Consider the following 26,688-nt stretch of genomic DNA (forward strand, 5'->3'; position numbering starts at 1 on the left):
AAATGAACTAGATTTAAGGGCTTGTTCAGTATTTCTATGGAGAAGGAGGCTACCTAGTGCTATAGTGTTAAATGGTATATATTCTCTCTGTCTCTGTATAGTATAAAATAACTGATAACACTGTGTTTGGCACTGCTTGCTTCAAGGAATTCATAGAGTCTATCAGCTTTATAGTCAAATGCTAAAGGACTTCAGCAAGAGGTACAAAGGGGCTGCACTTGGCATAAATATGAGCTCTAGGCAGCTGATATGAGTTGGCTTCAGGGAGTTACTTCAGTTTTACTACCTATGAAGCTGGCCTGGTGTCTCTGCCTGTTTCACCCAAGGGGGAAAAAAAAAGGAAAACAAAAGCACTCTCTCAAGGGAGTGTTTGTCCAGCAGCATTCCTGATGTGAGCGGCGGTATCCCCACCCTGCGCTGCGTGAGCAAGCTGTTCATCTCCKCTGGGAATCAGTCGCTGCAAAGTCTGACTTGCAAGTGGCGGGTGGAAGCCCCATCACCTCCTTAAATCCCTTTTTAGCTATGACACTGACTGGGAGTGGATGGGACAGGGCAGAAAAGACCAACAGGCCAAAGGCCAACCTAAACTTTTTCTTTGTTTTTCCTACTTGCTGTGTTACTGGAGCAGGGTTAAAATCAAGAGAGGCCAATGAGCGTATTTTAGAAGATTTGTTGTGTAAACCAATTAACACTCCGCTTATCAAGTTGACTTTAATATAATGTTAAAGGTCCGAAGTGGAGTGGAAAGTGCAGAGCCAGTAAATTCAGTTAAGGTTTAACCTCTCTCTTAAGCCTGTTTCCACCCACGTCCAGTTAGTGCCGAGGTATTGCAGAGAGGAGGCTCGTTTCCGGAGGGGACTGTCAAATTTCAAAAGTCACCTCTCTCTCATGTTCGCTGCGGGGCCTCTCCCCCTTTAAAAGCAAGTTACGGTAAACCTGGTTGCCTTTAAGCAATTTTGAAGCTGGTGAGGTGATAAACGCCCAGTTATTTGTGGACTTCCTGGTTTTTGTTAGTTTATCTCACCACCGAGTGCTATTTAAACAGTTTCTTTTTAATAGTATTTAACTGTTTTAGAGTCTCTGTAAAATTCCTGGAAACCCCACCAGGGACAGGTGTGCCTGAAAGCCTGGGAAATGGTGATATATATGGGGTGAAGAAAGCGGTCCCCATTCAGGGGGCTCACAGCATGAGCATGGGACATTTGCTTTGAGATTTTCAAAGCTGGGGGGGGGGATTTGAGAGCTCCGTTACCATTGAAAACAAGAAAGAAATGGGTATCAGGTTCCTTTGGCCAGCTTTGAAGCTCTTTCTTTGAAGGGAAAAAAGGTAAGCCAAATGAAGTGTATGGAAAGAGCTTCTATCTGTAGCAGTATGCGTTTCTTGGGATGCAAAATCAGAGGAAGTAACCTTGATGTCAAATCAAGCTCTTAAAGATGTTTGGCACATCCCTGCACTGTCTCCTGTTTAATGGTGAAGCTGCGCTTTCCTTCCCTTCCTTTTCATACAGAGTGTCTTGAAGAGATAGGACACATGTAGGTCCCTCCACCTTCAAGACACTTTGCCCTTTGGCACCTAGAAGGTTCGGCAGCATCTTCGCCCTTCGCCCTTCTCTCCCTTTCCACTCTTTGACGTCTCCCCATCCATAGGCCTTTGCCCCTATGTTTTGCACCTACTCCCCTGGCTCTGGCCCTCAAAGCACAGAGCGGAGCGTGAGGAGCAGCAGCAGGTTTTCCCAAAGCCGGCAGGGTTCCTGCCTCTGCCCTGGTGTGCACCCGGAGTCGCGCTGAGTGCTCAGACCGGCAAAGGGAACTCTTTGTCTTCTGAGCTCCAAAGGAAGAAAACAGGGGGTGTACGAATCTTGCCTTTCTGTTTTTAAATATTTAATGGTTTCTGAGAGGCTGTGTGACAAAAGCCCTGTAAGTATCTGCATGGTTAGGGAGATTTCAATAATTATATGTACTGTGCCAGTGAAACGGGAGTTTGTTTGTTTGTTTGTTAAACTTCTGGCACAAAAATGCCACCTACTTATTTATAACCCTTGTGGCAGATTGGAACATTGTTGTATCTGTGAAACTGTGCAGATCAGTTAATAAATAAACACAATCTGATGAATCAGATTAAATAGCAGAGCCAATAACCACCAGTAGCTGCAAGATAAATCATAATGAACTCCTAAAGTAATAAAAGTCTGCAGACAGAAGAGTACAAATACGGACCCTGAATCCTTAGTTGTTTTACACAAGCACTAATGTTTTTATTGATTTACAGCACATCAGATTCTGCTCTGTGCTTGTATGTAAAGAAGATGCAGAAGCTTGAAAGAATTTGTCCTAACTAGTGTATTTACATGTGTGTGTGCGTGTGTGTGTGTCTGCATGCTTGTTTTTGTGGTCCATTCTAGCCAAAACGTAGCGTGAATAAAGTCTTCAGAGTTTATATATAATCTGATGTTTAACACTGCCTGCCGCAGAAGATCAAGGGAGGGCTGAATGTCAGTAGTGCAGTATTTCACTGCTAGCTGCTTATTTTACAATACCATAAACAACTGGCAGGTAGATGCAGGTGTCAGACTGCTGTTTTGTGCCCTGGAGATATTTATAAAAAAGGCAGGCGTGTCTAGAAAACAAAGGGTGTGTAGGTGTAATGTTTTGCCATCGTTTTACTGCATACTTATGTACTACAAGTATCTCATGGCATTTCACTGCTGGCTGGCTGGGGCTACCATAATAGTATGTGTAGTTGTCAACAGAAAAAACTTATTTTTGACTGCCACTGTACAGAAAGTCACATCAAGCCATTTTTCACTTGCTGGGAGGATTACAAAATCTTGAACAGTCACATATATATCAATAGGTAATTGATAATAATCTTTACCTAGAAGTACTGGACCATGAGGTCATGAATGGAGAAAAGTTGTCTTTTTCAAGCTCAAAGTCAAGAAAGTGGTAGTTGCTTTATGGCACGTATGTAGGTTTCTCCCTTTGTAATGCTGCGGTTTGGTTTTTGAACCTGTTGAGGCTTCCAGAGTGTCTAGAAACTTCTGTAGGCACAAATCCATTTGTGTGATCTCTCCTCCACCACATAACCTGGCGCATCCCTCACCAACCCTGATACTTGGCCCAAAACATGATAATCTAAAAGTTGCTTGTAAAATGGAGACATTGGAACTCCATGAGGTCCAGAAATTGGTCTCCATCCCATTTAGAAGAGTATTGAATCTTTCAGAGGTAAAATTATGCTTTCCTCTTTACAGAAATTGAAAATCAAACAAAACATCAAGTCTTGAACAGGCCAACTGTTGGAGGGGGCAAATAGTTTGAAGAAGCAACCCATGTTGTCTTACCTAAATTCAAGTTCTTGTTATGTTTCTTCTTTCTTGCCTTCTCCACCCATCAAGCAGTAAGAGGAGGCTTCCTTCCTAGGGGTCTGCGGTTTATTAGTAAGCAGTTTTTCTTATTTGTGACCCATGTTTGAGTCCAGCGATAGAGCAGAGTACTGCACTGAGCTGCCAAGAGCTCAGACATGAAAACATACCACAGGTATTGCTGTCTCCATTTGGTCTGACAAACATTAAAAATTTAGAAAAAGTTTCATAATGTGATTAGAGGTCCGATTCTTTCTGAAAATCAGACTGCTCTAAGATGTTACAAGATGAGCACTGAAAAGTGGAGATACCTGACACTGAGTGTCATGTGTCTATGTGTTTGTGTATTTGCTCTAGCAGTCTGGAAACTTATTTTAGATGTTTGCGTGTTGTGACTTCTGCATGCAGGTTGTCTTGGACAATCCTGGATGAGCTGTGGGACTTGCTGTTATTTTTGAACTCCAGTATATACTGATTATTTTGTGTGTGCATGTAACCTCTCAGGGGGGGAAAAAAAAATCAAAGAGCCCCCATGAATTTCAGTGAACGCATTTACAGTCATTAAGCACAGCAGCGAGATACGGCATCGGAGTGGGAGGCAGTTTCCTTTGTAAGGCTATGCACTGCTCGCAGCCAGCATGGGCTCAGGTTTACTTTAATTTTTTTGTGATTGTGATTTTGTGATTAATTTGTTCAAGGGCCTATTATTCATGTAAATATTTTTGTGCCTGAAGCTTTGGGACAGGCAGCTCCAGAAAATCAAAAGCGTGCTGTTTAATTACAGTTAGGAACCGGGGGGACGGGGTATGGCTGGTGTGCATTCACTGCTGCCTCGGCCCTCCTGCCTAAGCCCTCGCCGCTTCTCACAATTGCTCCCAGGGAATTTGGAGGTGGGAAGGCCCAGAACAGTTATTACCTCCACCCTTTTGGGAGCATAGCACATTTTCTTTTTGTCCTCTTTGGTGTTAAATGTCACTAAGCTAAGGGGCATTTTTCATTTCCCTTGGCTGACTGTTTCATGGCCTAAAAGGACACCTTGCCTGCAAATTACCTAATACTCCACCTATTTCTTTTTATTCTGATTTGATTTTCTTATTCCCACTTGATTCTCTACTCTATGCCATCCTAAATATCTCCTCCCGCTCTTTAATGTTCACTCCCATATCTAATAAAATCACAGTGTATTATTAAGTCCTTAATTTCTCGGTAGAGATACGGGCCATATTTTTCTGTGTCTACCTACTTGTGTGAGCTTCACCAAATTAGCCTCTATGCATCTTACAAAGTGCATGAATTCATTTACATGCTGTGAAGAAGGGAATTATTACCTTAATCATATGTATGAATAATTGAAGCACAGGAAATCAGAATAACTTGCCTGCAGTTGCAAAATTTGTAGTGTAACTAAGAATTGAACCCTATGCTCTCAAGTCCCAACCCCATGCCTTAATCATACTTCCTACTTCTGTATTAAAACTGATCTTAATAGGATAAGTCTCATTTAAGGCAAAGGGCTGCTTTGTGGTAGGTACCATATAACTGCAGAACATCTCCCCTGTCCCAGACAGCTTCCTATTTGAGGGAAGAAAGAAAAAAAGTAATAAATTAATATTGGTTATGATAGTGACAGACGGTGGATTCTACAGGCTCACTGGTATGGCTAAGTATCAGCCCAAAAGAACGTTTTAACTTCTTCAAACCTTCTTCAAAAAGATTTGATGGAGAATAATGAGGTTTACTCTAGCTCTGAGGGGCTAGGGGCTGAGTAGGAGTTCAAATTTTACAGAAATAAGTCATGCTCAGTATGCTATCGGGAGGACTTCCTCGCACTGAAAGCAGATACGTCAGATCGCCACTTAGCTCGGAAATCTTGGCTGGATTCCCTTCTGAGGCCCTGACAAGGCAATAATTTAAAACTAATAAAAAGTCAAAGCCCAGTGTAAAGACTCCAGTTCATTTTAATACCCTTTGAACTGGCCTCAACTACATAACACAGATGTAGTTATGCCTTTTCCTATATGAGCCGGGACTGTTAGTGGTGGAGCTGTTGCAGGGACTTGGGCCGTGGACAGATGGGAGTGAAGGAGTTCTTCTCTATGCTGCTGCAGGAAAAGAGTGTGATACCCAAAACAGGGAAACGTGGGAGTAGTTATTCATTGGGTCCAACAGTTGGGATAGTTTTGTCACTGATGGTAATGGAGCCGGGATTACCTTGGTGAAGTGTATCGTTGCTCTTGAGCCCTTCCGTGAGCCTTTCTCATGTTATATGCTTATGGCAAGGTATTACCTGGGATGCCTTGTTATTTCCCTTTGACTTACTTTATATTCTGCTATGCACTCACAGCTCTTTTGAGAACAAAATGCTGTGCAAATGCCTTACGGGCTCTTCCTCTTTCATTGACCTTTTTTTATGACTTAAAAGAAGTTTCCCTAGGCCCAAGTCTGCTTTCTGTCTTGAATATTGACCTTAGCATTACACCATCTCACCGGCTCTGCATGCAGACTTCTCAGCTATCAAAGTTCACCCACAGGACTCAAACTATTCCTCACTCAGAAACATTTTGCCTTTTATGTCCTCTGCCTCTTCCCCCTCCTCTCTGCACACCAGCATTTTAATTTCACAAGCAAACTCCATTTCTCTGTGAATTTCAACGAGTGGTTTACCTGCTTCATGGTAAAAATTCTAGTTTGAATTGAAATGTCTTTTTCACAGCGACTGTCATAATATTTTCCATTTGAAGTTGAGACTCCACTGTGGGTTTTCTGTGCCACATTGTCGTCTGTATGAATCTGAGCTTAAATGTGTGGAAATTCTGACATTTAAGTAAGAAATATAAAGTTTTTTTTTTTTTTTTTTAATTTTCTTCAAGTCAGCTCCTTCATAGATATGGCCGCTGGGTTTTGCCCAGTGCCCTGGTCTTTCCCAGTGCAACAACAGATACAAGATTTCTCAAGATTTGGGGCTCGTTTGCGTCCACTGTATTGTGTCATTTTTATGAAAATGAGTGCTGGTAATTTTTTTTATCTGATTTCATACCCTGAAAAGGTGATACAGAAATAATTACTCTGAACCAGGGATTCCCACACTGCCTTTGCTTGGGTGCTGCTACCGTTGGCAGTGGCGGTTATGTACAGCGCCAAATCTGGTGTCTCTGCACCACGTTCCTCAGTGAGGAGCGTGGTGCAAAGACATCGACCTCTTGGAAGGCAGCTTCTTAGCAAGCAGGCTGAGCCAAACTTTGAACGTCTTCATACACAGACAGTGGTAAGAGCTGCCTTAGGAGAGGGTTTAGAGAGGTTTTTGGCAGGTTATAGCGCTGTTGAGCTCTTTGCCTTCAAGTCAAAGGTGTATGCCCCAGGACCCCTTGTGCAAAGCAGCACAAGCCATAATTTTTTTGGGCAAGCTTTGACTATTAATGTTCATTCACTATACAATATTTGACCAAGGCTGAATTCTCTCTTGAGCAACAGTTGGCAGTCACGTGGTGGTTTGTTACGTGGAACAAAATATGCTGTTGAGAAGATCTCCAGAATTGAATTCCTGATGTATTTCTACATATTTCTACTGCGTAATATGAAATATAGAAAAATCTACGCCCACTGGTAGTGTTCAAGTCCACAAATAAATAAATAAATAAATATTTTGTCATCGATTACTTTGATGAGAATATAAGGGGAAATTTGCAGCAATTTCAATGACTCAGCATTTGGCACAACAACAACAAAGAGTGTTCTGAAGTCAAGACCATAATTGCTGTCTCAGGTAGCTGCACTTTTTACCAAATGGGTTAAGAGAGTTGTTGTTGACGCAAACTGCCGCTACCAGAACCAATTTCGTTGTGGCCTTATTTGATCAAGTGCGCTGCAACCCAAGTCACAGTCATTTTGTTTAATTTTATAACATAAATAAGATTTTTACGTCTGTTACACATGGGTTACGAAACTTGGAAGTGATTGCATCTGTAGAGCAAGGGAAGCCTGAGGACAGGATTTTCAAATGAACCTAAGGGAATTTTATTCAATTCTACTCAACTGGAGTTTGCAAACTTCATTCTTCACAGTTATGTTTGAGCAACTTCCAGTTGTGTATTAGGCAACATGACTAACATTTGTCACATGTTGTTTATTCTCTTATCTTCTCCCTAGAGGAAGGAGTGTGTGTGCTGGAGTACTTCTTTCCTTGGGGAGTTACGTTCCTCAAATCCCATAGAATTGCATGTGGAAATCTTGTCTTTATCACTGCCTTTTATCATCTCCTGTGAACCTTGAAATTGGATGGAATTTGGGTAGCTAGCCATATTAGATATCATTGGAAAAGCTCAGCCTTGTTTTTAAATAGTTAAAAATAGAATAAATAATAATAATTTATATAATAATAATAATAATTTCTAATAAATAGAAATAATAATAGAATAATAATAATTTCTAATAAATAGAAATGGTTACAATGCAAGGAGCAATGATTTGAAGAGGTGTAATACCAACATTTCTTTTTTTGATTGAGTCGATTTATTGTACTGCAAGCTTGTAGGAAAGCTTGTTTCTCTGTGCTAAGCAATAATATACTTAATTAATAGTACCTAGCTCCTCTTCTTGAATAGCTGAAAGCAATCATCCCTTTCCCTCGCATCTTAAAATTTATCTAAATTGTTTTGTAACCTAGTATAGTCAAACTGGGTGACCTAACGCAGTCCTGCTTCAAATCTGTGAATTTAATCCCTTCAACTGCATTAGACTTTTTGATTGGACAACAAGGAAGTTAACTTCTAATAAAGGTATCAGACTAAGAGACATTGATGCCATCTAGATGCATGATGAAACATTGTAATTGTAAAATAAAAGTTTTTCCATTCCGGGGAGCTACCAGTACATTTTCCTAAAGGTGCTTCTCAAATGGGATGGCTAATTTATGTTTAAGATCTGCGACTTGATCTGGAACTTATTAATATTAAGGGCAAATATTCTGGGAATGACAATGAACCTCAGTTGGCCTCAACTGAGATTATTAATAACAGTGCCAGTTATGGCAAAATATGAGCTGGTGAGCAAAATAAAATAAAGACCACAACAACTGTTCGGTCTAAGACACAGTATTTTCCTGAGGATGAACTTTATCTCCCCCAAGTAAAGAAAAATAAATCCACAGTTTGGATACTTATTAAAGCAGATTTTTTTCCCTCCCATCATAAACTTGGTTGTTTCACTGAACCACACACACAAATCTTTTGAGGACAACAGAAACTTTTTACAAGTATGTTCATTTGATCAAATCCCTTTTTTTCTTTTTTCCTCTCTGAAACAAAAAACTCTTAGAACTTTTTGACCAGCTCCAATATTAAAGGCTCAGTTTTTTTCCTCTTCCATCATATAGTTGAGGTGGGGCGCACACTGTGTTAGTCCTGCAGAGACCCCAAATAATTTCCCTGACTCTGAGTCTTTCCTTTTTAGTGCTTCAGCCCCAGTGCAGGAAGCCTTCTGCCTGGCTTCTTGTTGGTTGCAGGTGACCTCCCACCAGTGGGTCCTGCATTTTCATGCCACTCCATGCTGCAACGGGAGGGAAGTCACCCAGTGACGACAATGCATTTTGGCTACARTTAATACAACTTGGATTTCATTTAGTAAATGACGAGTGAAAAGCTGTCAATATTGGGACAAATCCAATGGAAACACATATATTATCCAACAGAGGATATTCTTAAATCCTCTGGCCGGAAACTAAAATTCTTACCTAAGATTTTCAAAACTCTGTGAGAAGTTTGACCTTCCCCATCCCTTAGACAGCTCTGAAAATCTCAGCCTGTGGTATTTTAGGAGACTCACAATGCTGACTTAATAGCTCTTTAGTTATTAGAGAATAAATGTTTGTGTTCTACGAGTTCAAATTATATTAGAAATTTTTATTAGCGTGGCTTGGCAAAATACACTGCTGGCTAGCTCTCTGGCCCCGGGTGAGGCCGTTCTTGTGGTTTCTTAATGACATGCTATGAAAGGATACACTTTATGAGAAGCTGGTGCCAGGTTTTGCATGTATTAAGGGGCATTTGCTATTTATTCATATTGCTGCTGAGTGAAACAAAAAGATTATATTGGAATTAAGTGTTGTGTTCATCTGGCTTTTCCTTGTACTCAGCCTTTTTTCACAGTATCCAGTCTCTGCCTGTTACTGGTGACAGCTCGGTTCTGGCATGTAACGAAGACTGTTACCAAAGTCTACTTTCTGTTGTCTGGTTTTTTTGAAATCTTCCCTTAGTAGTTTTGGCAAAATTGTCTCAACCCAAGACGAACTTCTCTATGCCACATAACGGATTTCCCCACTGTCTGAAGTGGAATTAGGCCACTGGGGCAGCACGCTTTTGCAAAGGCAATTCTTCATACCATGGGCAAAATGTCTCAGAAGTTTCTTTCCCACGAGACTTGGTGATACACAGTCATTGTTGGGGTGTGATTCAGCTATTTGGCTTGTTTTCCCCACTGTTGTAGTGTGTTTATTTGCTTTGCAAACAACAAGTCCGCCTCTTTTTGCCTCCGCTGAAACTGCGCGTTAGTGTGAAAAACTGATAGGGTGAAGTACCCGGCAGGTGGGAGGAGGTGTGTGTGGTGGGAAAATGGGGCTGGGAACAAGCTCTGGGACTCAAGTAACCTTTCTTAGGTGTCTTTCCATCTCCTTAGCTGTTTGTTACCAAGATGCGATTTTTGCTAGCAGCAGTGGGTTGCTGCTGATTTGACCTGAAGCTCTTCTTCTTTCCGCAGTGGGTAAGCCTCACAAGTGCAACTACTGCGGCCGGAGCTACAAGCAGCGCAGTTCGCTGGAGGAGCACAAGGAACGCTGCCACAACTATCTGCAGAACGTCAGCATGGAGGCTGCCGGGCAGGTCATGAGTCACCACGGTGGGTGGAAACCATGTCTTGAGGTCTCTTGGACTTGGAGCATCTTCTGCGGGTTTTTTCATCTATTTTTGTTTCCTTCCTTTGAGCTTTGGATCGCTTCCATTCTGTAGAACGCTTAGACTCAAATATGCAGGAGGAGAAAAGACGGGGGTAAAATCCTTCCTCTGTCCAATTTCACAGCAGGGTTTTTGCTGATTTTTGTGAAATCAGAATTTCACCTTCTTATATGTATAAATATGCAGACATGAAGGTAAAAAACAAGCAAGCAAACAAACAAAAAAAAGCAAAACCACAAGTCACCTGTAAAAAGTCACCCTAAAAAATGAACTACAGCATGTATAAAATATATGATTCCCCCCCACACACACTCCCTTCTCTGATGGTGACTGATAATTACAGGAGCTAAGGATGGTGGAGGTATTCAGAGGTATTCACTCCTTATAACAGTGAAAATGTAATACTGCATTCTATCCCCCCCAAAAAGGGGGGTGGATGTAAAAATCTTCAGAGCAGAATGGAATTCAACAGTGTTGATGAAAGTAATTATAAGAAAAAAAAAAGTTTATATGCATTTACATATGTTAGTATTAATACACTAACTAACACTGCATGTGTTAATATACAGAAAGACTGAAGATTGCCAAAAAGAGCATTGAAAGAAGGAAATGTCAAATTGCATGAATTTGTTTTCTAAAATTTCTGTAGCTATTGGTATGGAAATATACTCAGCATAATGTCTCAGACTGTAGGGTTGTAGGTTWATCTGTAGCACTAAATAATAAATAGCAGTTGTCCAAAAATTGTTACAATTTCATTCAAAGTTAGTATTTCTGAAATGCTGCTGAAACTCTTCTCTTTTTTAGTAGTAGTCATTAGAAGTTTGATATTTGAAGTGTTTTTAATTTCTTATTAATCAGAAATATAAAAATTACACTATATATAAATTACATTGTGTTTTTTGCTTAAAAAATACCACATATCTAGGAATACCAAAAMACCCTAGATTATAACTAAAAGAAAAGCAAAGGGGGAAAGCCACTTTCCTCTTTGTTTCATTTTGCTTTTAATTGTTGAGTGCAGTCATAAGGCTTCATTTTGAAATTAATTCTGCAAAAGTTTTGAAAGGTCATTTCTAAAACCATAAAAAAAGCTGAAATAGAATATATTCAACACTTATAATAAGGGCTAATTTTCAGTGAAAAAATCACTGACAATTTTAAAGAGTACTTTTTCATGAAAATATTAATCCTGTTAAAGGCATTCAAAACGTATGTAATGCATATCCCAAAAATGTGCAGATACCTCTATTAAGTAATTACTATCTTTTTAGTCACCTTGGAGACTAAGATCAACCTTTAAAATCTAATGGATAGCTTTAAAGATGATGCAGTTTGTGATTAGCTACTTCTGGCCTGATGTTATGCTTGTAAAAGTGAAACGACTGGTTTCAGGGCTTTACTCTTTGCAGGTACCTGTTGTGCGCTTGGACTCTTAGGCAGAACGCTTAGTTCATAGAAGGAGTTTAACCACCTTTTCCTTTCACAACAAAATTWTACAGTTTACACTCTACAAAGGTGTACCTGTCTGTTTAACCGGCTAGATGGTGATTTCGGTCAGAAATAGGGACGTAACAGTAAGGCAATTATATGTCTTTTGGGAATTAGGTCTTCAAGTGAGATTTCTCCACTGAATATAGCTGGGACATCCAGAATGTTTCCAAGATCACATTATGGAGAATCGTCACAAATTCTACTCAATTTCTAGGTTTATTATGGAGTTATTTATTAAAATTGGGTTTACCATTGTTGATACTGTACTTCTGAGGAAACGTAAAGCTTTTTCTAAGCTGCTTAATGCTATAACGCGAAGGGTAAGTCCTTGACCTTGTCTGCCCAAGGAAGCTGGAATGACTGAACTYGCACTGATTTTTTCTACCAATGGAAGTTAAACCAGTGCAAACCCCATGTGGACAGTTATTTTATTTACTGCATGACTGACTTCGGGCTTAAAATACAAAGGTTCACACAGCCTCTTCCCTTTTCTTGACAAAATTAGCTTAAAACAGCACTTTGAATTTAACTAATGCCTCTTTCTCCTCTTGGCAAATCTGCCTAAATCTCCCCTGGTGGACATTTAGGGGATGCTGGGTCCACTGTCATCATTGTGCTGTTTAGYTAGGGCATAGTGAGGAGAGGCAGTGACGGTGAGCTCCAGATCCACTTGTGAACCGGTAATAGATCTCACCTAGCATCCCCAGTACTCCGACCTAGGRGGCTAATTATGGGAGAGGCTCATGAACACCACCCGGTATGGGCCTGCAGCAACTTTCTTTCTCCTGGGAGTGTAAAAGCACGAGGGAAGAATTCACCATCGATTACACTGCCCTTTGTTTAAAGTTAGGTCTTAGTCTAACCCTGAAAAATATACTGGTTGCCTTCCCTCCCATGCTACGCTTTGAAAGGATAGCCTTGAGGATGAGCGAGCGTATTGTTAGGAGATTTTGACTGTTGGTTTCTTTCACATCACGCTGGAGTTAAGCTCTCCCGAGTCTCTTTCCCAATGCTTTTATAGTATTTTATTTTTGCCRAGTGTTTTGACGAGTGCCCAGGTGGGAGGATGAGGTTGTCCAGGCGCCTGCTCCATTTCCTAAAACGCGTAGCTTATATTGCCACAATGAGTGCCTTCAACAGAGCACTCCAGTCTGACGCCTGTTGACAATTTTGACACTACTATGCACAGGACTGCTCTTGACAGTCTTCCTGGTGTGGAGAGGAAGACACTTGAGTATGAAAATTCTTTGGAGTAGTCCCAAAATGAACTGAACTGAAATTTTATAGAACGGGTAGAAGTGGAGATTTTCTAGTATCCACCGGTGTTGTGCTTTAAGGACCTGGTGGCTGTGCTGGATCTCCACCATTTTTGCCAATGTTCTCCTATTTGTTAAAATACTTTTTGGAGAGGTGAATTGTTGCAGTCAATGGGGGGCAGCCCCGAGAGAGTTTGGATTTTTTCAAACATTGTGCTCAACCTGATCAACTCATAGGCACATTATAACCATTTACTGGGGAGTTTTCACCGGGGCCTGATGAAGCCTTGAATTTCGAGTATCTTTGCCTTACCAATGGCTAGGTCACCTGACAAAAGCCACAAGGGGAAGCGAGAGGAGGGGACAGAGGGTTGGTTTCAGTGTGTGGGTAGGCATGTCGAGCTTTCTGGCTGCCGGCCCCTCGGCCTCCTCTGCCAGGATGCCGGCTGCGTTGCTGAGCTGCCCCTCCTTGTGGCTGGCTCCCTCGCAGGCAGCTTGCTGCAAGAGAGCTCCGCTTTCGTTGCTGTCAGTTCTCAGCTGAGCAATTCTGGCCCTGGAGGTAGAAAGCAGTCCGCAAAGTTTTAGCTAGCAGCATTTTGGGGGTGACACAAGTGACAGTCACTGAATGCCAAGAACATGATCTTCGTAGAAAAGCATGGGGAGAAATGTTGAACACTAGCTCTGTTTTACACCAACTTACACGTTCTTCCCCATCTCCAAAAAGCAAAAACTCTAGGGGAATTCTTAAAATGGAGTGGAGAAGAATAGTCTTTTGGGAAGGAGGAGGAGGAGAACGGAGCTTAGCCCTAGGCTGCATGAGGCTCAAAGGCCGGCTCTGCATAAAACAGACAATGGGCTTGTGTCCTTCCTTCTTGCGTAGTTGCTTAAAACGTAGTTAAAATGCTGGTCCCAGGGGAGACTTCACACCAGGGTCCATGGGAATATTTCCTGTCATTTCTCCACACGCACACACGCTTACTTTTAAAATAGCAGTATTGTGAGCTTAGGAAAGGAAATTGAGGCTCATGGAGTAATACTAATTTATACCGGCCGAGACTTAGTGCAGTGTCTGTTGTCTGCACACCGAAATATTTATCAACAAAACACACACTGGCTGATTTTTTTTTTGACTTTTTTTCCCTATTCTTCTCTCAGTGGAATAGCATAATTTTTTTTAACAGTGTGTGTGATTTCTTATAAATAAAAAAAAGAAAAACTAAAAGCAGTTCTGAGGTGAGCTCTATGATTCAAAACCCAATGTCTTCAGAAAAAGACTTTGTTCTGAAGACCATCCAGGTTTGTGTACCAGGAGTTTGGACTCTGCAAGAATATTTGGAGTTGCAACTGAGGATCTTAGCAGTGTCGGAGATGGTGAACGTTTGTATGGGCACCAGTCCCACAGTCCACCCTACTGCTTGATGAAGAACATCGCTGAACGGAAACATACTCAAGCGTGGGCTTTTCATGCACTAGGCACTTGATTCCTAGAGTAATAAAACCTTCCTGAACTGAGAAAGTAGGTTCACTACGTAAAATAAGTTGCTAGTTGTAACATGTCGGCTGTTCTTCAGCAGCTCCTGCTACCCGAGCTAATGAAGTACAATGAAATACACGGAGCAAATGCGTGCACATGAGCCTCTACCACAAAGCAGCTATTTGTGGTAACTTGTTTGTTGTGTCTGATCGGTTTGTTTTGGTTTTYCCCTTTTTTATTTTGTTTTTCCTCAAAAATGGTGCAGTCTGGGCTAGTTGACCTTTATTTGTATCTTTTTTAATTAGAAGCAAAACAAAAATTTTAGATGAAAATTTATGTATCTGGACTTGGCACTGTGATCCTTAGCTTAACTCTTCTAGTTTCCAAATTGTGACTTCTAACCTGTTTGGTCTCAATTTGCATGTGGTTTAAATCGTTTCACAAACTAGGCTATTTTCATCTCTCCCTTGTCCCTGGAAATCTGCATAACAAAAAATATTCTTGTAACTTGTTCCCATCGTAACACAAATACTGGAGTGATTCAATGATTCTTTTGCAAAAGAGCGATGCCCTGGATTATGGAGTTGAGTTCTGAGGAAAAAAGAACTTGTGGCATAAAAAAATGTAAAAGAAAATGCTTTTATTGGTGATAATTTTACTTTTAAAAGGAGTCCAAGCAGAATCTTTGCCTGACTTACAGAAGAGCAGATGTCTTTTTTAGCACTATTCATTTTTCATGAAAGAAAGGTTTCAAATTCCATCGAGGAAATTTTACACACATATGTCCAACAGTCGAATTAATTAATTATTATTTATTCTTCATAAGACATACAAATGTTGTATAATTTGGGCCTAATTAGGTGGCTGTGAAAGTGACTGAGAGGATTTCATCTGATTTTGTGGGCAGTATGAAGGCAGCGTGCCTTTAGCACTTCTTTGCAGGAGGCATTTAGAGCGCTCTGCACCTCACGTAGACACTCACGTAGAGAGCTGGCCCCTTGCAGTGAGGAGAGGTATTGCCAGTGAGCAGCAATCCAGGGTTTCACCCAGAGGATGCACGCATGTGCACGCATATGCACAATTTTTGTTAAGCCACAAGGACGGTTAGGCACAAGTTCCCAGTGAAAATCAGTGGACATAATCTTTTCCTGCTTACAAAATCTCCTCGATAAACACTTGAGGAGAACTAATGCAAATATCTTCGGAACAATCAAAGTACCTAAAAAACCTTAAAAAWTCAGCCTTATCTATTTATAATATTCCAGACCTCCCAGTCTGCACTGGACATTAATTAGGTTACTGGAACACTGCATCCCATTTTGTTGCAATATTAGATTCATTTCATATTTATGCTTTTTCTTCCTCTTTATTTTCACTGATGCCAGCAGGACTGCCTTGTAAATGAGAAACCATTGTGTTTCTCAGGGGGAGCATCCTGTACAAATAAAAAAGCAGCAGAGTAAATCATTTTATAGCATATGGTAGATTCTAAGCCTCAAAGTACTCAGCTTCCCTAGCAGCAGAGGCACAAATGGAATCAAATGAATAAATTGCCATGTTTTCTTATTATGAATGTCTGAATTGAGAAATTCACCTGAGCAGATACTCTGTTTTGTAATTGCCTGGTATTTGCTCTTCCTTACTAGAAAGAGCACAAAGACAAGGCTTTTATCACCTCATTTTTCGTATATTATGTGCTAGCAAACAGCTGCATGTTTAAGAACTGGGAAGTGATTATTCCATATTAGGGCCTTGTAGGTAGTGAGGTTACATGGGAGGAACATGGGCTGCTGGTGCTCACTTACAACACRGTCTTAGGAGAAGATATCTGTGATGAGAAATTCCATGAAGCTCCTATGGTGAGAGATCAGGGGATGACTAGCAGGAGATGTGGGTTTCAGTCCTTCTCTCCTACCTCTGCTATACTACCTGTGACTTCACTGGAAGATTTACCTAATAAGCAGAATGTAATGGGACTCCCGCAGTTTACAAATTATAGCAGCTCTTTGCCAGATCATCCTAGTTTCTATTTCTCTGCTACCCATTCTTCCTACCAAGTAATTTTTAACATCTCTAGCATCCCATTAGTGCGCAGACACAAGTGGCTGATCCCTCTCAGGTTTCTCTTGCTACTTGCTAAAGATGAATGAGGGGCAATTAGACCATGCATTAAATTCATTGTTACAAGGCAGTTGGAAGAGCTACTTAGTTCACGTTTGAAATGCATTGGGAAAGATTCAGACTCTTGGTCTTATCCTCAGCATGGTACCACTGACTCTAAGTACGAAGTTATGTGAATACATGAAGAATGATAACCGTGAAGTTACACTGCCAACAGGTGACCATATTGAGGAGAGAACAATAGAAAATGGGCTCTACAGAGTGGTTTTTGGAAAGTGCCATGTACCCACATCTCTCTCCCTCTGACTGGGGATTTTGTATATTCAGAACAAAACAAATCCTTTAATAAATGCTTAAAGTTTGGCTTCTGCAAACTGAAATGGTCCCAAAGTGATGCATTTTGAAGATGTGGCTCTAATTGCTCAAAGGTGAATGTTACTTCATTGCCTATTGTGTTCACGCACCTTGCTTTATTTTGCATCGCACTTGTTAATGACAGTCAACAGGCCTCAAATGATTTGCATCATCTGTGTAGACCAAACTTGTCTGATACAATTTTTTGGTTTTATGTAGTACCTCCTATGGAAGATTGTAAGGAACAAGAGCCTGTGATGGACAACAATATTCCTCTGGTGCCTTTTGAGAGACCTGCTGTTATAGAGAAGCTGACAAGCAACATGGGAAAGCGTAAAAGTTCCACCCCGCAGAAGTTTGTGGGTAAGCTTGAGATACGCATTTTATTCTTAGTAGTATTAGGTGTAGGTTACTTGTAATTTGGGAATAATAACAAAAGACCAGGGGAAAAGTGTCATTCTGAGAATTTGGTTGTGATGGGGAGGGAAAGTAACTGAGATGGTTAAATCACAGCAAAAAAATCCTGAAAATAATTACAGTTTTGCCAACCATATACATTCAAAAGTGAGGACCTCCTAATCATGAAAATGGCTTAAAAAATCTGGAACTTTTTATTGTGCCTTAGAGTCATATTTTTTAACATCCTTCTGGCCTTAGAGGCTAACTTGTCATCTTTCCCTCTCCTCACCCAGCAAATAAAAACTCTCATCCCAGCAGATAAAAAACAAGACTCATATAATTGTCTGATTCAACATGTGTGTGTGTTTAAAGAAAACAGCAAGAGGTATCTCAAGACTTGCAACTTGTATTAAAATCTTGAGAGTTGGCAACAACTGGTCTGATAATATTGGCATGTGGAAGTAAAATCATATAGCTCCTATTGAAAGGAGTGCTTGCTCCAAGTGCAGTGTTCTGCACAAGCTAAACTTCTTAATTCATGAATATAAAACAGCACTGGACCATTTTTGATTACCAGTTTCAGGATCTTGGGCCCAGAATTTGTGTTTTGCTTTGTGTCTAGACATCTTAGAATTGTTCAGCTTGCAACATGAGACGGTATGGGGAGTTTTACTTGTGCTGAGCTGTAGCTTAAAACTGTTCTTCACACTGATATAGAGGCCATGTGAAATTTAGGAGGGGAGCTGGGGCAGAGAATTATTTGGGGTAAGTGTATGCTGCTAGACTCTGAAGTCATGTAATGTCTGTTTTTCACACTCGCTGTCTGGGAGGACAGTGGTACAGATTTTAAGGCTGTTATATTCTCATCCTGTCTACTCTGAGGACACTCTTAGAGAGGTTAGAGGATTGCAAGCAATGAAGACAGTCATTTTGAAAAGCATTGCCCCTCAGCTAAATACAGATTCAGGTGAATTAGTTAAATCACTGCTGAAGGTGGTTTTAAACTAACTCACATGGTTTTGAATTGTACTAGACTAGCAGCATGCTGCATCTCACCTGGGGGACACTGACACATGGACCTGACTGTTCCCAGTCCTCTGACTGTTCCCAAATACCACTGCTGGGCTTCTTCCATGCGCTGGTCAACATTTTTTTCTTCTTTGATGTCCTTTCTTTCCTGCCTCCTTTTAAGCCAAGGTTAGGTCAGGAGCAATCCAACCCACGCCAAGAAGGTGAGAAAGCAGTAGTATTTTCTGTTGTCATTAGGCCTTCTGAGATAAAAGCTTAATTTTTATTCTGTTGTCTTTAAGAATTATCTGAAAGGCATTATTGTATAGCTGATGAGAACTAGAGAAAGTGTGCTCTGGTTTCATTTACTGCCATGACAAACAGTTAAAGGCTTTTGGAGAGGGTGTAAAAGGGAGCTGAACCCTCTACTGACAAGCCAAATCCAACTATACAGGATCATAAACACGGCCCCCTCATAATAGACTTCTCCAGTACTGTCTCAGCAAGTGCTGTACTTCCTTGCAGGTTTTGATCAACAGTGAAATGGTTAGCCGTGCTGGCATTTAAATTGGTGTCCTTAGACCTCAGAACCCTTACAGCCTTGAAAGGAAGAAGAGCAGTCCACACCTCTTGCCTTTTCTTTCTTTTTTTTCTTTTTTTTTTCCCTCAAGTTGTCCACAGATTCTTATGTGCGTAAATTTTTTCTGCAATACCTCTTAAAGGTTTTCTTTGTAGGGGCTGGAGACTTTATCTGTGAGGGCTAGAGACCTCTCTCCCTTCCCCCTTAAGTTCTGGAGCACCCAAGCCTGCTCTCATAAGCAGTATTGTTTATCCATTATAAGCATACCTCACAACTGAGGCAGATGCATTTCTAGATGGGTTAAATTGATTTAATTTTTGGAAACAGCGGATGACGGATTTTCTTTTAGACCAGGAAGGTTATTTTACTTGTTCACTCCCATGTGATTGACCATATGTTGTTACTGTCTTTAAAGGTGAACTTACTGATCTGAAATCCTTGCATGAAATATGCTGTAGGAGATTATTATTCTCTTCAATAGGGTATACTTCACTGTAAGATGAAGCTGCTTCTTCTGTAGAAACAGCAGATCATTTTGACTATGCCTTTTTTCTGAGGTTAGGAATTTAGGTTTTCATGTGACGTGTAGCTTCTTATCCAGATCCACTTGTAGGGGAAAAAAGGAGTGTCTGTCTTATTTACTGTATCTTATTATTCTGCCTCTTCTACTCTTTCCTGGCATCACAATGTATGAGCTGAAAGACAGCAATGTCTCTCCTTTGGTGCCTTTCTTTTTTCACCATGACCTCACTTTTCTTCCCGTTTTCTCCCTGATGAAATAGTGTTCAACTCTATCAGGAAGAACTTGTAATGGTTCTCTTGCTTGCAGGAAAATTTCTTGTGCATACTGCAAGCATGGCACCTATCCAGAACAACTTAATGGTATTTATGAGAAGGTCATGTAAGCATCAGCTCAAATCTTTGCATGCTACATCTATCAATGCTTTACTGCTCTTTCTGATCAGCGATCTCCAAGGGACCTTTGTTATGGACCACAGTCTTTACTCTGGCTGAAATTTCAGAAGGAAGGGAACTAGCATACAGCAGATAGAGTAAATTTTTGAGTGAAAGAGAGCTTGGTTATATCTGTTGTTGAGGTACTAGTCTTACCAAGCCTGTTGAAATACTGGAGGCAGAAAATATAACTTATGATACACAGGAATGAACACTTCTTTTTGCCTCTTTCAGTAAAGAAAGAAGCAGACATTAGTGAAGCAACCAGCTTCACGCTGATCACATGATGTAAATTCACATATTTTCAGTTTGAATGTGGTACTCACTGTCACAGAGTGTCACTGAGGTTAAGAACTTGGCAGGATTCAAAGGAAGACATTTATGTGGCTTACGATAAGACYACGGTTGTTATAGTAAGAATTAAAATTATACAGGCATCTCAGAACAGATGAAAATCATCCTGTTACAAAGGTACAGTCAACTTCTAGTTAATGGGGGTCAAGAATAAAATTCAGCCAGTGGTAAATTCTGTAACTGCATTCTGTAAGGTTGCCTGCATCTTTCTCTGAAGTGTCTGGCATTCCAGTTGCTGTAGATACTTGACAAGCTGGACTACAGGTATCACAGGACAGCACTGCCTGTGTTCTTTGATCCAGCTGCAAATACCTATTTGAGGGTTTTTTTGTTTTTATGGAATGCCGTATGATAAGCTGACCATGGTAGGGGAGTGCTGCTTCTTCCACTTCATTAATATATGGCAAGGATAAATGGAACTGAGAATAAACTTGAGTAGATGAGTGTGAAATATTTACTTATAGTTACACATTTGGCTAAAGAGGAGTTATTTAAAATTGAAAAACATGTCAAGCCAGGCTGGATTGGTTTGTTAATGTTTCTTCTGAGCTCTGTGATTTACGCAACCCCACACGCCATGTTATCATTTATTTTACTTTTGTATGTCACACTTCATTTTTAAGGCTCCAGCATCTTTGAAGCTGGTTCATAATTAAAGGAATGAATAATTCAGGTCACTGGCAATTTACTGTTTGCTGTACTCTACTCTCTGGTGGAGTCACTAAATGTGGAAGATAAAAGGAATCAAAATAAGGCCTGCATTGTTCATCCAAGTTTTCCACAGAGGATAGGTATTACTGATTGACCTGTCTAGCCTGCGAGGGACTGACAGTACATCTGAAGACTCGATTGGGCTCCCTTTCGGCAGATCTAGCTCCTTATTCAAACACAGGAACTATGTGCATGGCCAGAGTAGGTGACAGGGACACTTTTGTTTCTTTCTCCCGCCGTTCCAAAGACACCAGTTGCCTCCTGGAGCTCTTCTCCAGTCACACTCTGGCCCCAACTGCGAAGTCGCTGCTTGGTTTCAGGTGAGGATGGACCCACTGGCTGTTTCAGAGTCGTCCATCCTGGCAGGAGCAGGGGAGCCATCGCAGGTGGTGAGACTGCCAGCCTGAAGCTGGCCTAGCAGGAGCACTGGAAAGAGAATGTCCGATGGCGAGAACCATCCTGAAGTTGTGTTAGATTACAAAGACCATCACTGGAGTTTTGTTGTCTTCTTCCTTCCCTATTTTTCTCCGAATGTGTAGCAAAGGAACAGTTTTCTTTTCCATGTTAGGTGTTCTTTTGGTGAGCTGTACGCGTAACACAGCTGGCCGTAGGGAAATGTAGTGAGGTACATAAACACGATGTCTAATCAGAAGCACAGGAGCAGTACTGCTGAAGTGAGTAGGAATATTCACGTGCTTCACTTTAGACTTGCATTTAATTACCTTGCTAATCAGGGCTAAGTTCCTAAGCCAGAGTGATGCATGATCTCCAAGGATAACCTGATTGTTCCATGCGTAATGTAAAATTATTTCTCTCTTTATGCATCACATTATGATAAGCCACAGTAAGTGGAATGAATTATTTTAGTCAAAAATAAAATGCTGAATGATAGCTATGTTGAAATGTACTAATGCTATTTGGAAGAGATTTGGGATTACAGTTCTGTTTCTTTCTTATGTTGGTTTATACGCATTTCGTTCCAAGCAATGTTGGCAAAAGGTAATAGAAGATTTTTAAGTTACTGGATAGCCAAACCAATTTTATGTAGTGACTTCCTGAATTGATTAACTTACGGTACTGAAGAAAAGTTTTACATAGTGAGGCAGCGAAAAGTAACAAAGACAATGAAACCCAACCAAAGTTATTTATCAGATTTTGTAAAGTCTGCTTCAAAAGAATTATAGTTAACTGATATTTGTGTGTATATACACATGTGAACATGTATATCTTTTATCTTACCCATATAGTTGTATATGCATAAGCTTTTCTATTTAAAAAGAAGAGTTATTGTATGAACTTTCCTTGTACTGACACCCTAAAGCCACCACTGGGAAAGCAGTGCCGCTAAGCTGAGCCCTGATGTAAGTAGCTGTAACTTCGTTAACTTCAGAGGAGATCTGTGATACTCAACGTGCCCAGTGACTAGCATAATTTACCAGTGTGTGGTTCTGGTTTTGCATATCTGTAATGCCATTGATTTTAAAAGCTTACGATGGTGTGAATTTGGATTCACATAGTGATGAATCAGCCAGCTTCCTCATCATTGTATGTTTACTTACCCTAAGTTCAAGGAAGTTGCTTTTGCCTTGCACCAAATTAAACTAAGCTATACATGTGGCTTCCCTATTCTGTTTTCATGCCTAAAGAGGCATTGGAAGTTTTGAGGGGTGTTTTTTGTTTTGGGGTTGTTTGTTTGTTTGTTTTTTACTCCAAGTAGTTGGGGTAAAGGTTTTTTTGAGGGGTGAAATACAAAAATTCAGTTTGAGCCTAAATGCAAGATATCGAGATCAGCCTTACAGTGCTGATGTTGCTTGCTTCAGTCTGTGGACGCATATAACCACTTTGTTTCTTGTGCTGGCTGAAGGATCTCTACCTCATGGCACTAAAGATGTGCTAGCTCCTTGTCTTATGGGCCCTGTATAACCTTTGCTTAGATTTCTCAGTACACAGACCTCTTGTAAGGTATGAAGCCACCTTGGGGAGCACGTGCAGTGCCACCTCCTTTAGTTTCAGAAGAGTATGTCCAGTGGTGCAAAATGACAGAGCTTCGTTGACCTCAGTGGTACAATCCTGTTTTCTACCAGTTGACATATATGTCCTCACTTGAGGCATGGGCAGTAATCAGGCACTGGAAGGTTTGGAGTTGTTCTGGAGTTCAGTGCAGCTGCATGCTTTACCTGGAATAAAAAGAGCTTTTAGTGAGGTTGCCATTTTGCCCATTTCAGGACAGGAACTTCATAGGAGGTCAGTGAATAAATAAAAGGAGGGTAACTTTGGACTCTGGAATGAATTTCACTCCAAGTTGGGGGGTTTCTGCGCTCCCCACCCTACCCCTTTACAGTGAAACCTTGGAGTGATAATACTGATTTTTCTCATTCATTTGCTCTTGTCCCTTAGGTGAAAAGCTCATGAGATTTGGCTATCCAGACATTCACTTTGATATGAACTTAACCTATGAGAAGGAGGCTGAGCTGATGCAGTCTCACATGATGGACCAAGCCATCAACAATGCAATCACCTACCTTGGAGCTGAGGCACTTCACCCCCTGATGCAGCACACACCAAGCACAATTGCAGAGGTGGCCCCGGTCATCAGCTCAGCTTATGCTCAGGTCTATCATCCTAACAGGATAGAAAGGCCMATTAGCAGGGAAACGGCTGACAGTCACGAGAACAACATGGATGGCCCTATCTCCCTCATCAGACCAAAGAGTCGAACCCAGGATAGAGAGGGCTCCCCCAGCAATAGCTGCCTGGATTCTACTGACTCAGAAAGCAGCCACGAAGACCGCCAGTCCTACCAAGGAAACTCTGCCTTAAATCCCAAGAGAAAGCCAAGCCCGGCTTATATGAAGGAGGACGCCAAGGCTTTGGATGCCACAAAAGCTTCTAAGGGCTCTTTAAAGGAAATCTACAAGGTCATCAATGGAGAAGGGGAGCAGATTAGGGCTTTCAAGTGTGAGCACTGTCGCGTTCTTTTCCTAGACCATGTCATGTACACCATCCACATGGGCTGCCATGGCTACCGGGACCCGCTAGAGTGCAACATCTGTGGCTACCGAAGCCAGGACCGCTATGAGTTCTCATCGCACATTGTCCGAGGGGAGCACACATTCCATTAGGCCTTCTCATCCAAAGGGGACTCTTATGAAGTAGAAAAAACTGCACATGAAGAAATACTGCACTTACAATCCCACTTTTCCTCAGACATTGATACACCTATTTTGTTGTTGTTGCTGTTGTTGTTGTTGCTGTTGTTTATTATTTGTAATTATTATTATTAACCTTATTTTTGTGGACCCAACCTCAGTTGCTCTGCCCAGCTTAAGAATGGAAAGAAGGAAGGGAAGGGATAAAAGAGGGGTTTTCTGTTGTTGTTGCTGTCACTTTTTGTTGAGTGACCTGACTTGCTTTTTGTGGGAATTGAAAGGCAGTCCGTTTCTGTCACAATTAGCTGTGTATCATGTCCTATTTTGGGATATTGCTCAACTCTGCTAGGTGCTTTCAAGTCGTGATGAGATGCCACTCCTTTATAATTTCAGACGAATAGGTAGAAACATTTCAGAGGAGAGCCTTTTTCCAATGTGTAGATACAGTGTGGGGTTTTGGTGGTTGGAGAAGAGTGGGGGGGACTTTATTCTACAGAATGAACAATTATTTTTAAAGCAAAAATGTTTTATGCTAGGGATTTAGGAGCACGAATCAAAGTCAATATTCCTTTCAAAACGACTTTCTAGGGTGAGCTGTTTTCCGGGGTTCAGTGTGTATTGCCCCTTGAGAATGTACAAAAATGTATGTCTAACACTGTACCACATAACAGCAGCTTAGTTTCATAAGTCTGAGAGCCTTCTGTGGTGAGTTTGAGGCTTTGTATTTTTATTTTCCTTAACTTATGAAGCACCTTTTTTGGAACTGTTGATTTGCTGTTACTCCATGCCTGTGTGTTGACTCACTGGCTTCTTAGAGACCCTTGGGAGCCTTACTTATTTAGTTGCACCCTATGTTTTAAGAAATAGCATTTACAAATAACGTTTTAACCTTGCTCCTAGGACAGTAAGTGGCCTACGAGTGGGTGAGAGAGTCTGTAGTTTACTCAAGAGGTTCTGCTGCTCTTCTAAAATAATTTGTTTTAAAATTGCAGATTTTAAAATGACAAAAGTACTAGTAGCAAAGTGTTCTTTAAATATAATTATATACCTATATATACCTATATAAATACTTTCTCGTTCTATTATCACAGTGTTAACCTCTTGGCAGCAGCCTAAACTAAGATTTGCAGCTGGGAAAACACTAGGAGCCAGATCGTCGGCCAGCGTTAATCCTCTTAGCTCCATTGAGTTTAATGGAACTATTCCAACTGCTTCAGCTACATCAGGATCCGAGCCTTGATCTTTTTTTCTCACGTTAACATTTTGTTTGCTAATTTGCTGATCCAGTGATTTCCTTTGGTTTTTAAATCATCAATTCTGCTTTAATTTAGGGATGGAAGTATGGATTGTGCTGGATATCCTTTGCTCTTGGAGAGCATGCAAGCCCTTCAAACAAACAGATTGCGTACAATCTCCCCAACTTCTTTAGAAAGTGATATATGAGATACAGATGCTGTGCTTTAATTTGGATTTATAGATATCATTTTTATTCATCATTTATTAATTTCACTGTAGGGAAAACAAACAAACAAAAAAACAAATTCCAGAGCAGTTTCTTGAACTACAGACTGGACAAGAAAAAAAAAATCTGTTTTGCTTCCTTTCTTTCTCTCCCAATAAATAACAAATCCAGCAACCAGTCAGCAGGTTGCAGGTTGCATCACTAAAAACTGAGCTTAAACCTATGTGACAGATTGCCACTGAAATCCAACTGTTTGTACGAATCACTATTGAATTTTGTTTGGCAACAAGAACACAGCTTAAGAATGGAAAGATCTGCATGTGGCTTTAACCCCTTCCATGCGAGCAGTCTCCCTCTGCTTGGTGAGACCTTTTCAAAAGTATAAAGTTACAGAAGTGTAAAAAAGAGAGGAAGATCAGGCCATAATGAATTCCCATCTGCTCCCTTCAATCTGCGTACTCTATGCACATGCCAGTTTGCTGTTCGTTTTGAGGGTACTGTTTTTTTCTTCTTCTCTTCCTAGACCTGGAGCGTTTGAAAGTAGGAGCTGAGTGGTATTGATTGAAATCTTTTTATGGTGACGTTCTTGGCAGCTAGAACCTGTGTTTAGAAAGGATACAGTAGATCATGGCCAGATTACCTGATGACTGCTTCCCAGCACTGAAATGCTATTAAGTAGGAGCTGGTAAAGTCTTGCAGTAGCCTATTAATTATAATACAATATGGAGAGAAATGTCATCTTGTGTAATCTAAGAGCTATCAAGGCTGGGAATATATGGGCCTTGGAGAGACAGATTTAAAGACCTATTCCCAACATTGTTCTTAATGTCATTGGGTTCCTCCCCCTCCTTTCTTCTTCATCCAAATATAGAGGAAGCTCAGGCCAATGAAGTGCTGCCATCTTCCAAACCATTCTGGTTTTCTTGTGCTTGGTGCAGTCAAAGGAGTTTGTTCAGAAGAAAAAGGGGAGATGCTGGAGGGCATCACTTTTACTCTGTGTGGCTGATTCGCTACAGCTATGAAGGTTGGCTTGGGAGATGGCTGGCCGTGTTCTGCATCATCC

At 40.9% G+C, this 26,688-nt stretch overlaps 1 protein-coding gene across 1 annotated transcript in view; it reads left to right on the forward strand.

Annotated features, from left to right (window-relative positions):
• The window catches only part of IKZF2 (IKAROS family zinc finger 2), a 112,387-nt gene extending 87,388 nt beyond the window's left edge, over window positions 1–24,999 (forward strand). Inside the window, exons 6-8 of the mRNA XM_026089074.1 lie at window positions 10,116–10,253; window positions 17,228–17,371; window positions 23,412–24,999. Of these exons, the coding sequence (XP_025944859.1) occupies window positions 10,116–10,253; window positions 17,228–17,371; window positions 23,412–24,136 (1,007 nt within the window). The 3' untranslated portion in view covers window positions 24,137–24,999. The remainder of the gene's footprint in view (window positions 1–10,115; window positions 10,254–17,227; window positions 17,372–23,411) is intronic.
• Window positions 25,000–26,688: the final 1,689 nt, after the last annotated feature.

Source organism: Apteryx rowi, unplaced genomic scaffold (genome assembly GCF_003343035.1).
Source record: "Apteryx rowi isolate R43461 unplaced genomic scaffold, aptRow1 scaffold_12, whole genome shotgun sequence".
Taxonomy (NCBI): Eukaryota; Metazoa; Chordata; class Aves; order Apterygiformes; family Apterygidae; genus Apteryx; species Apteryx rowi.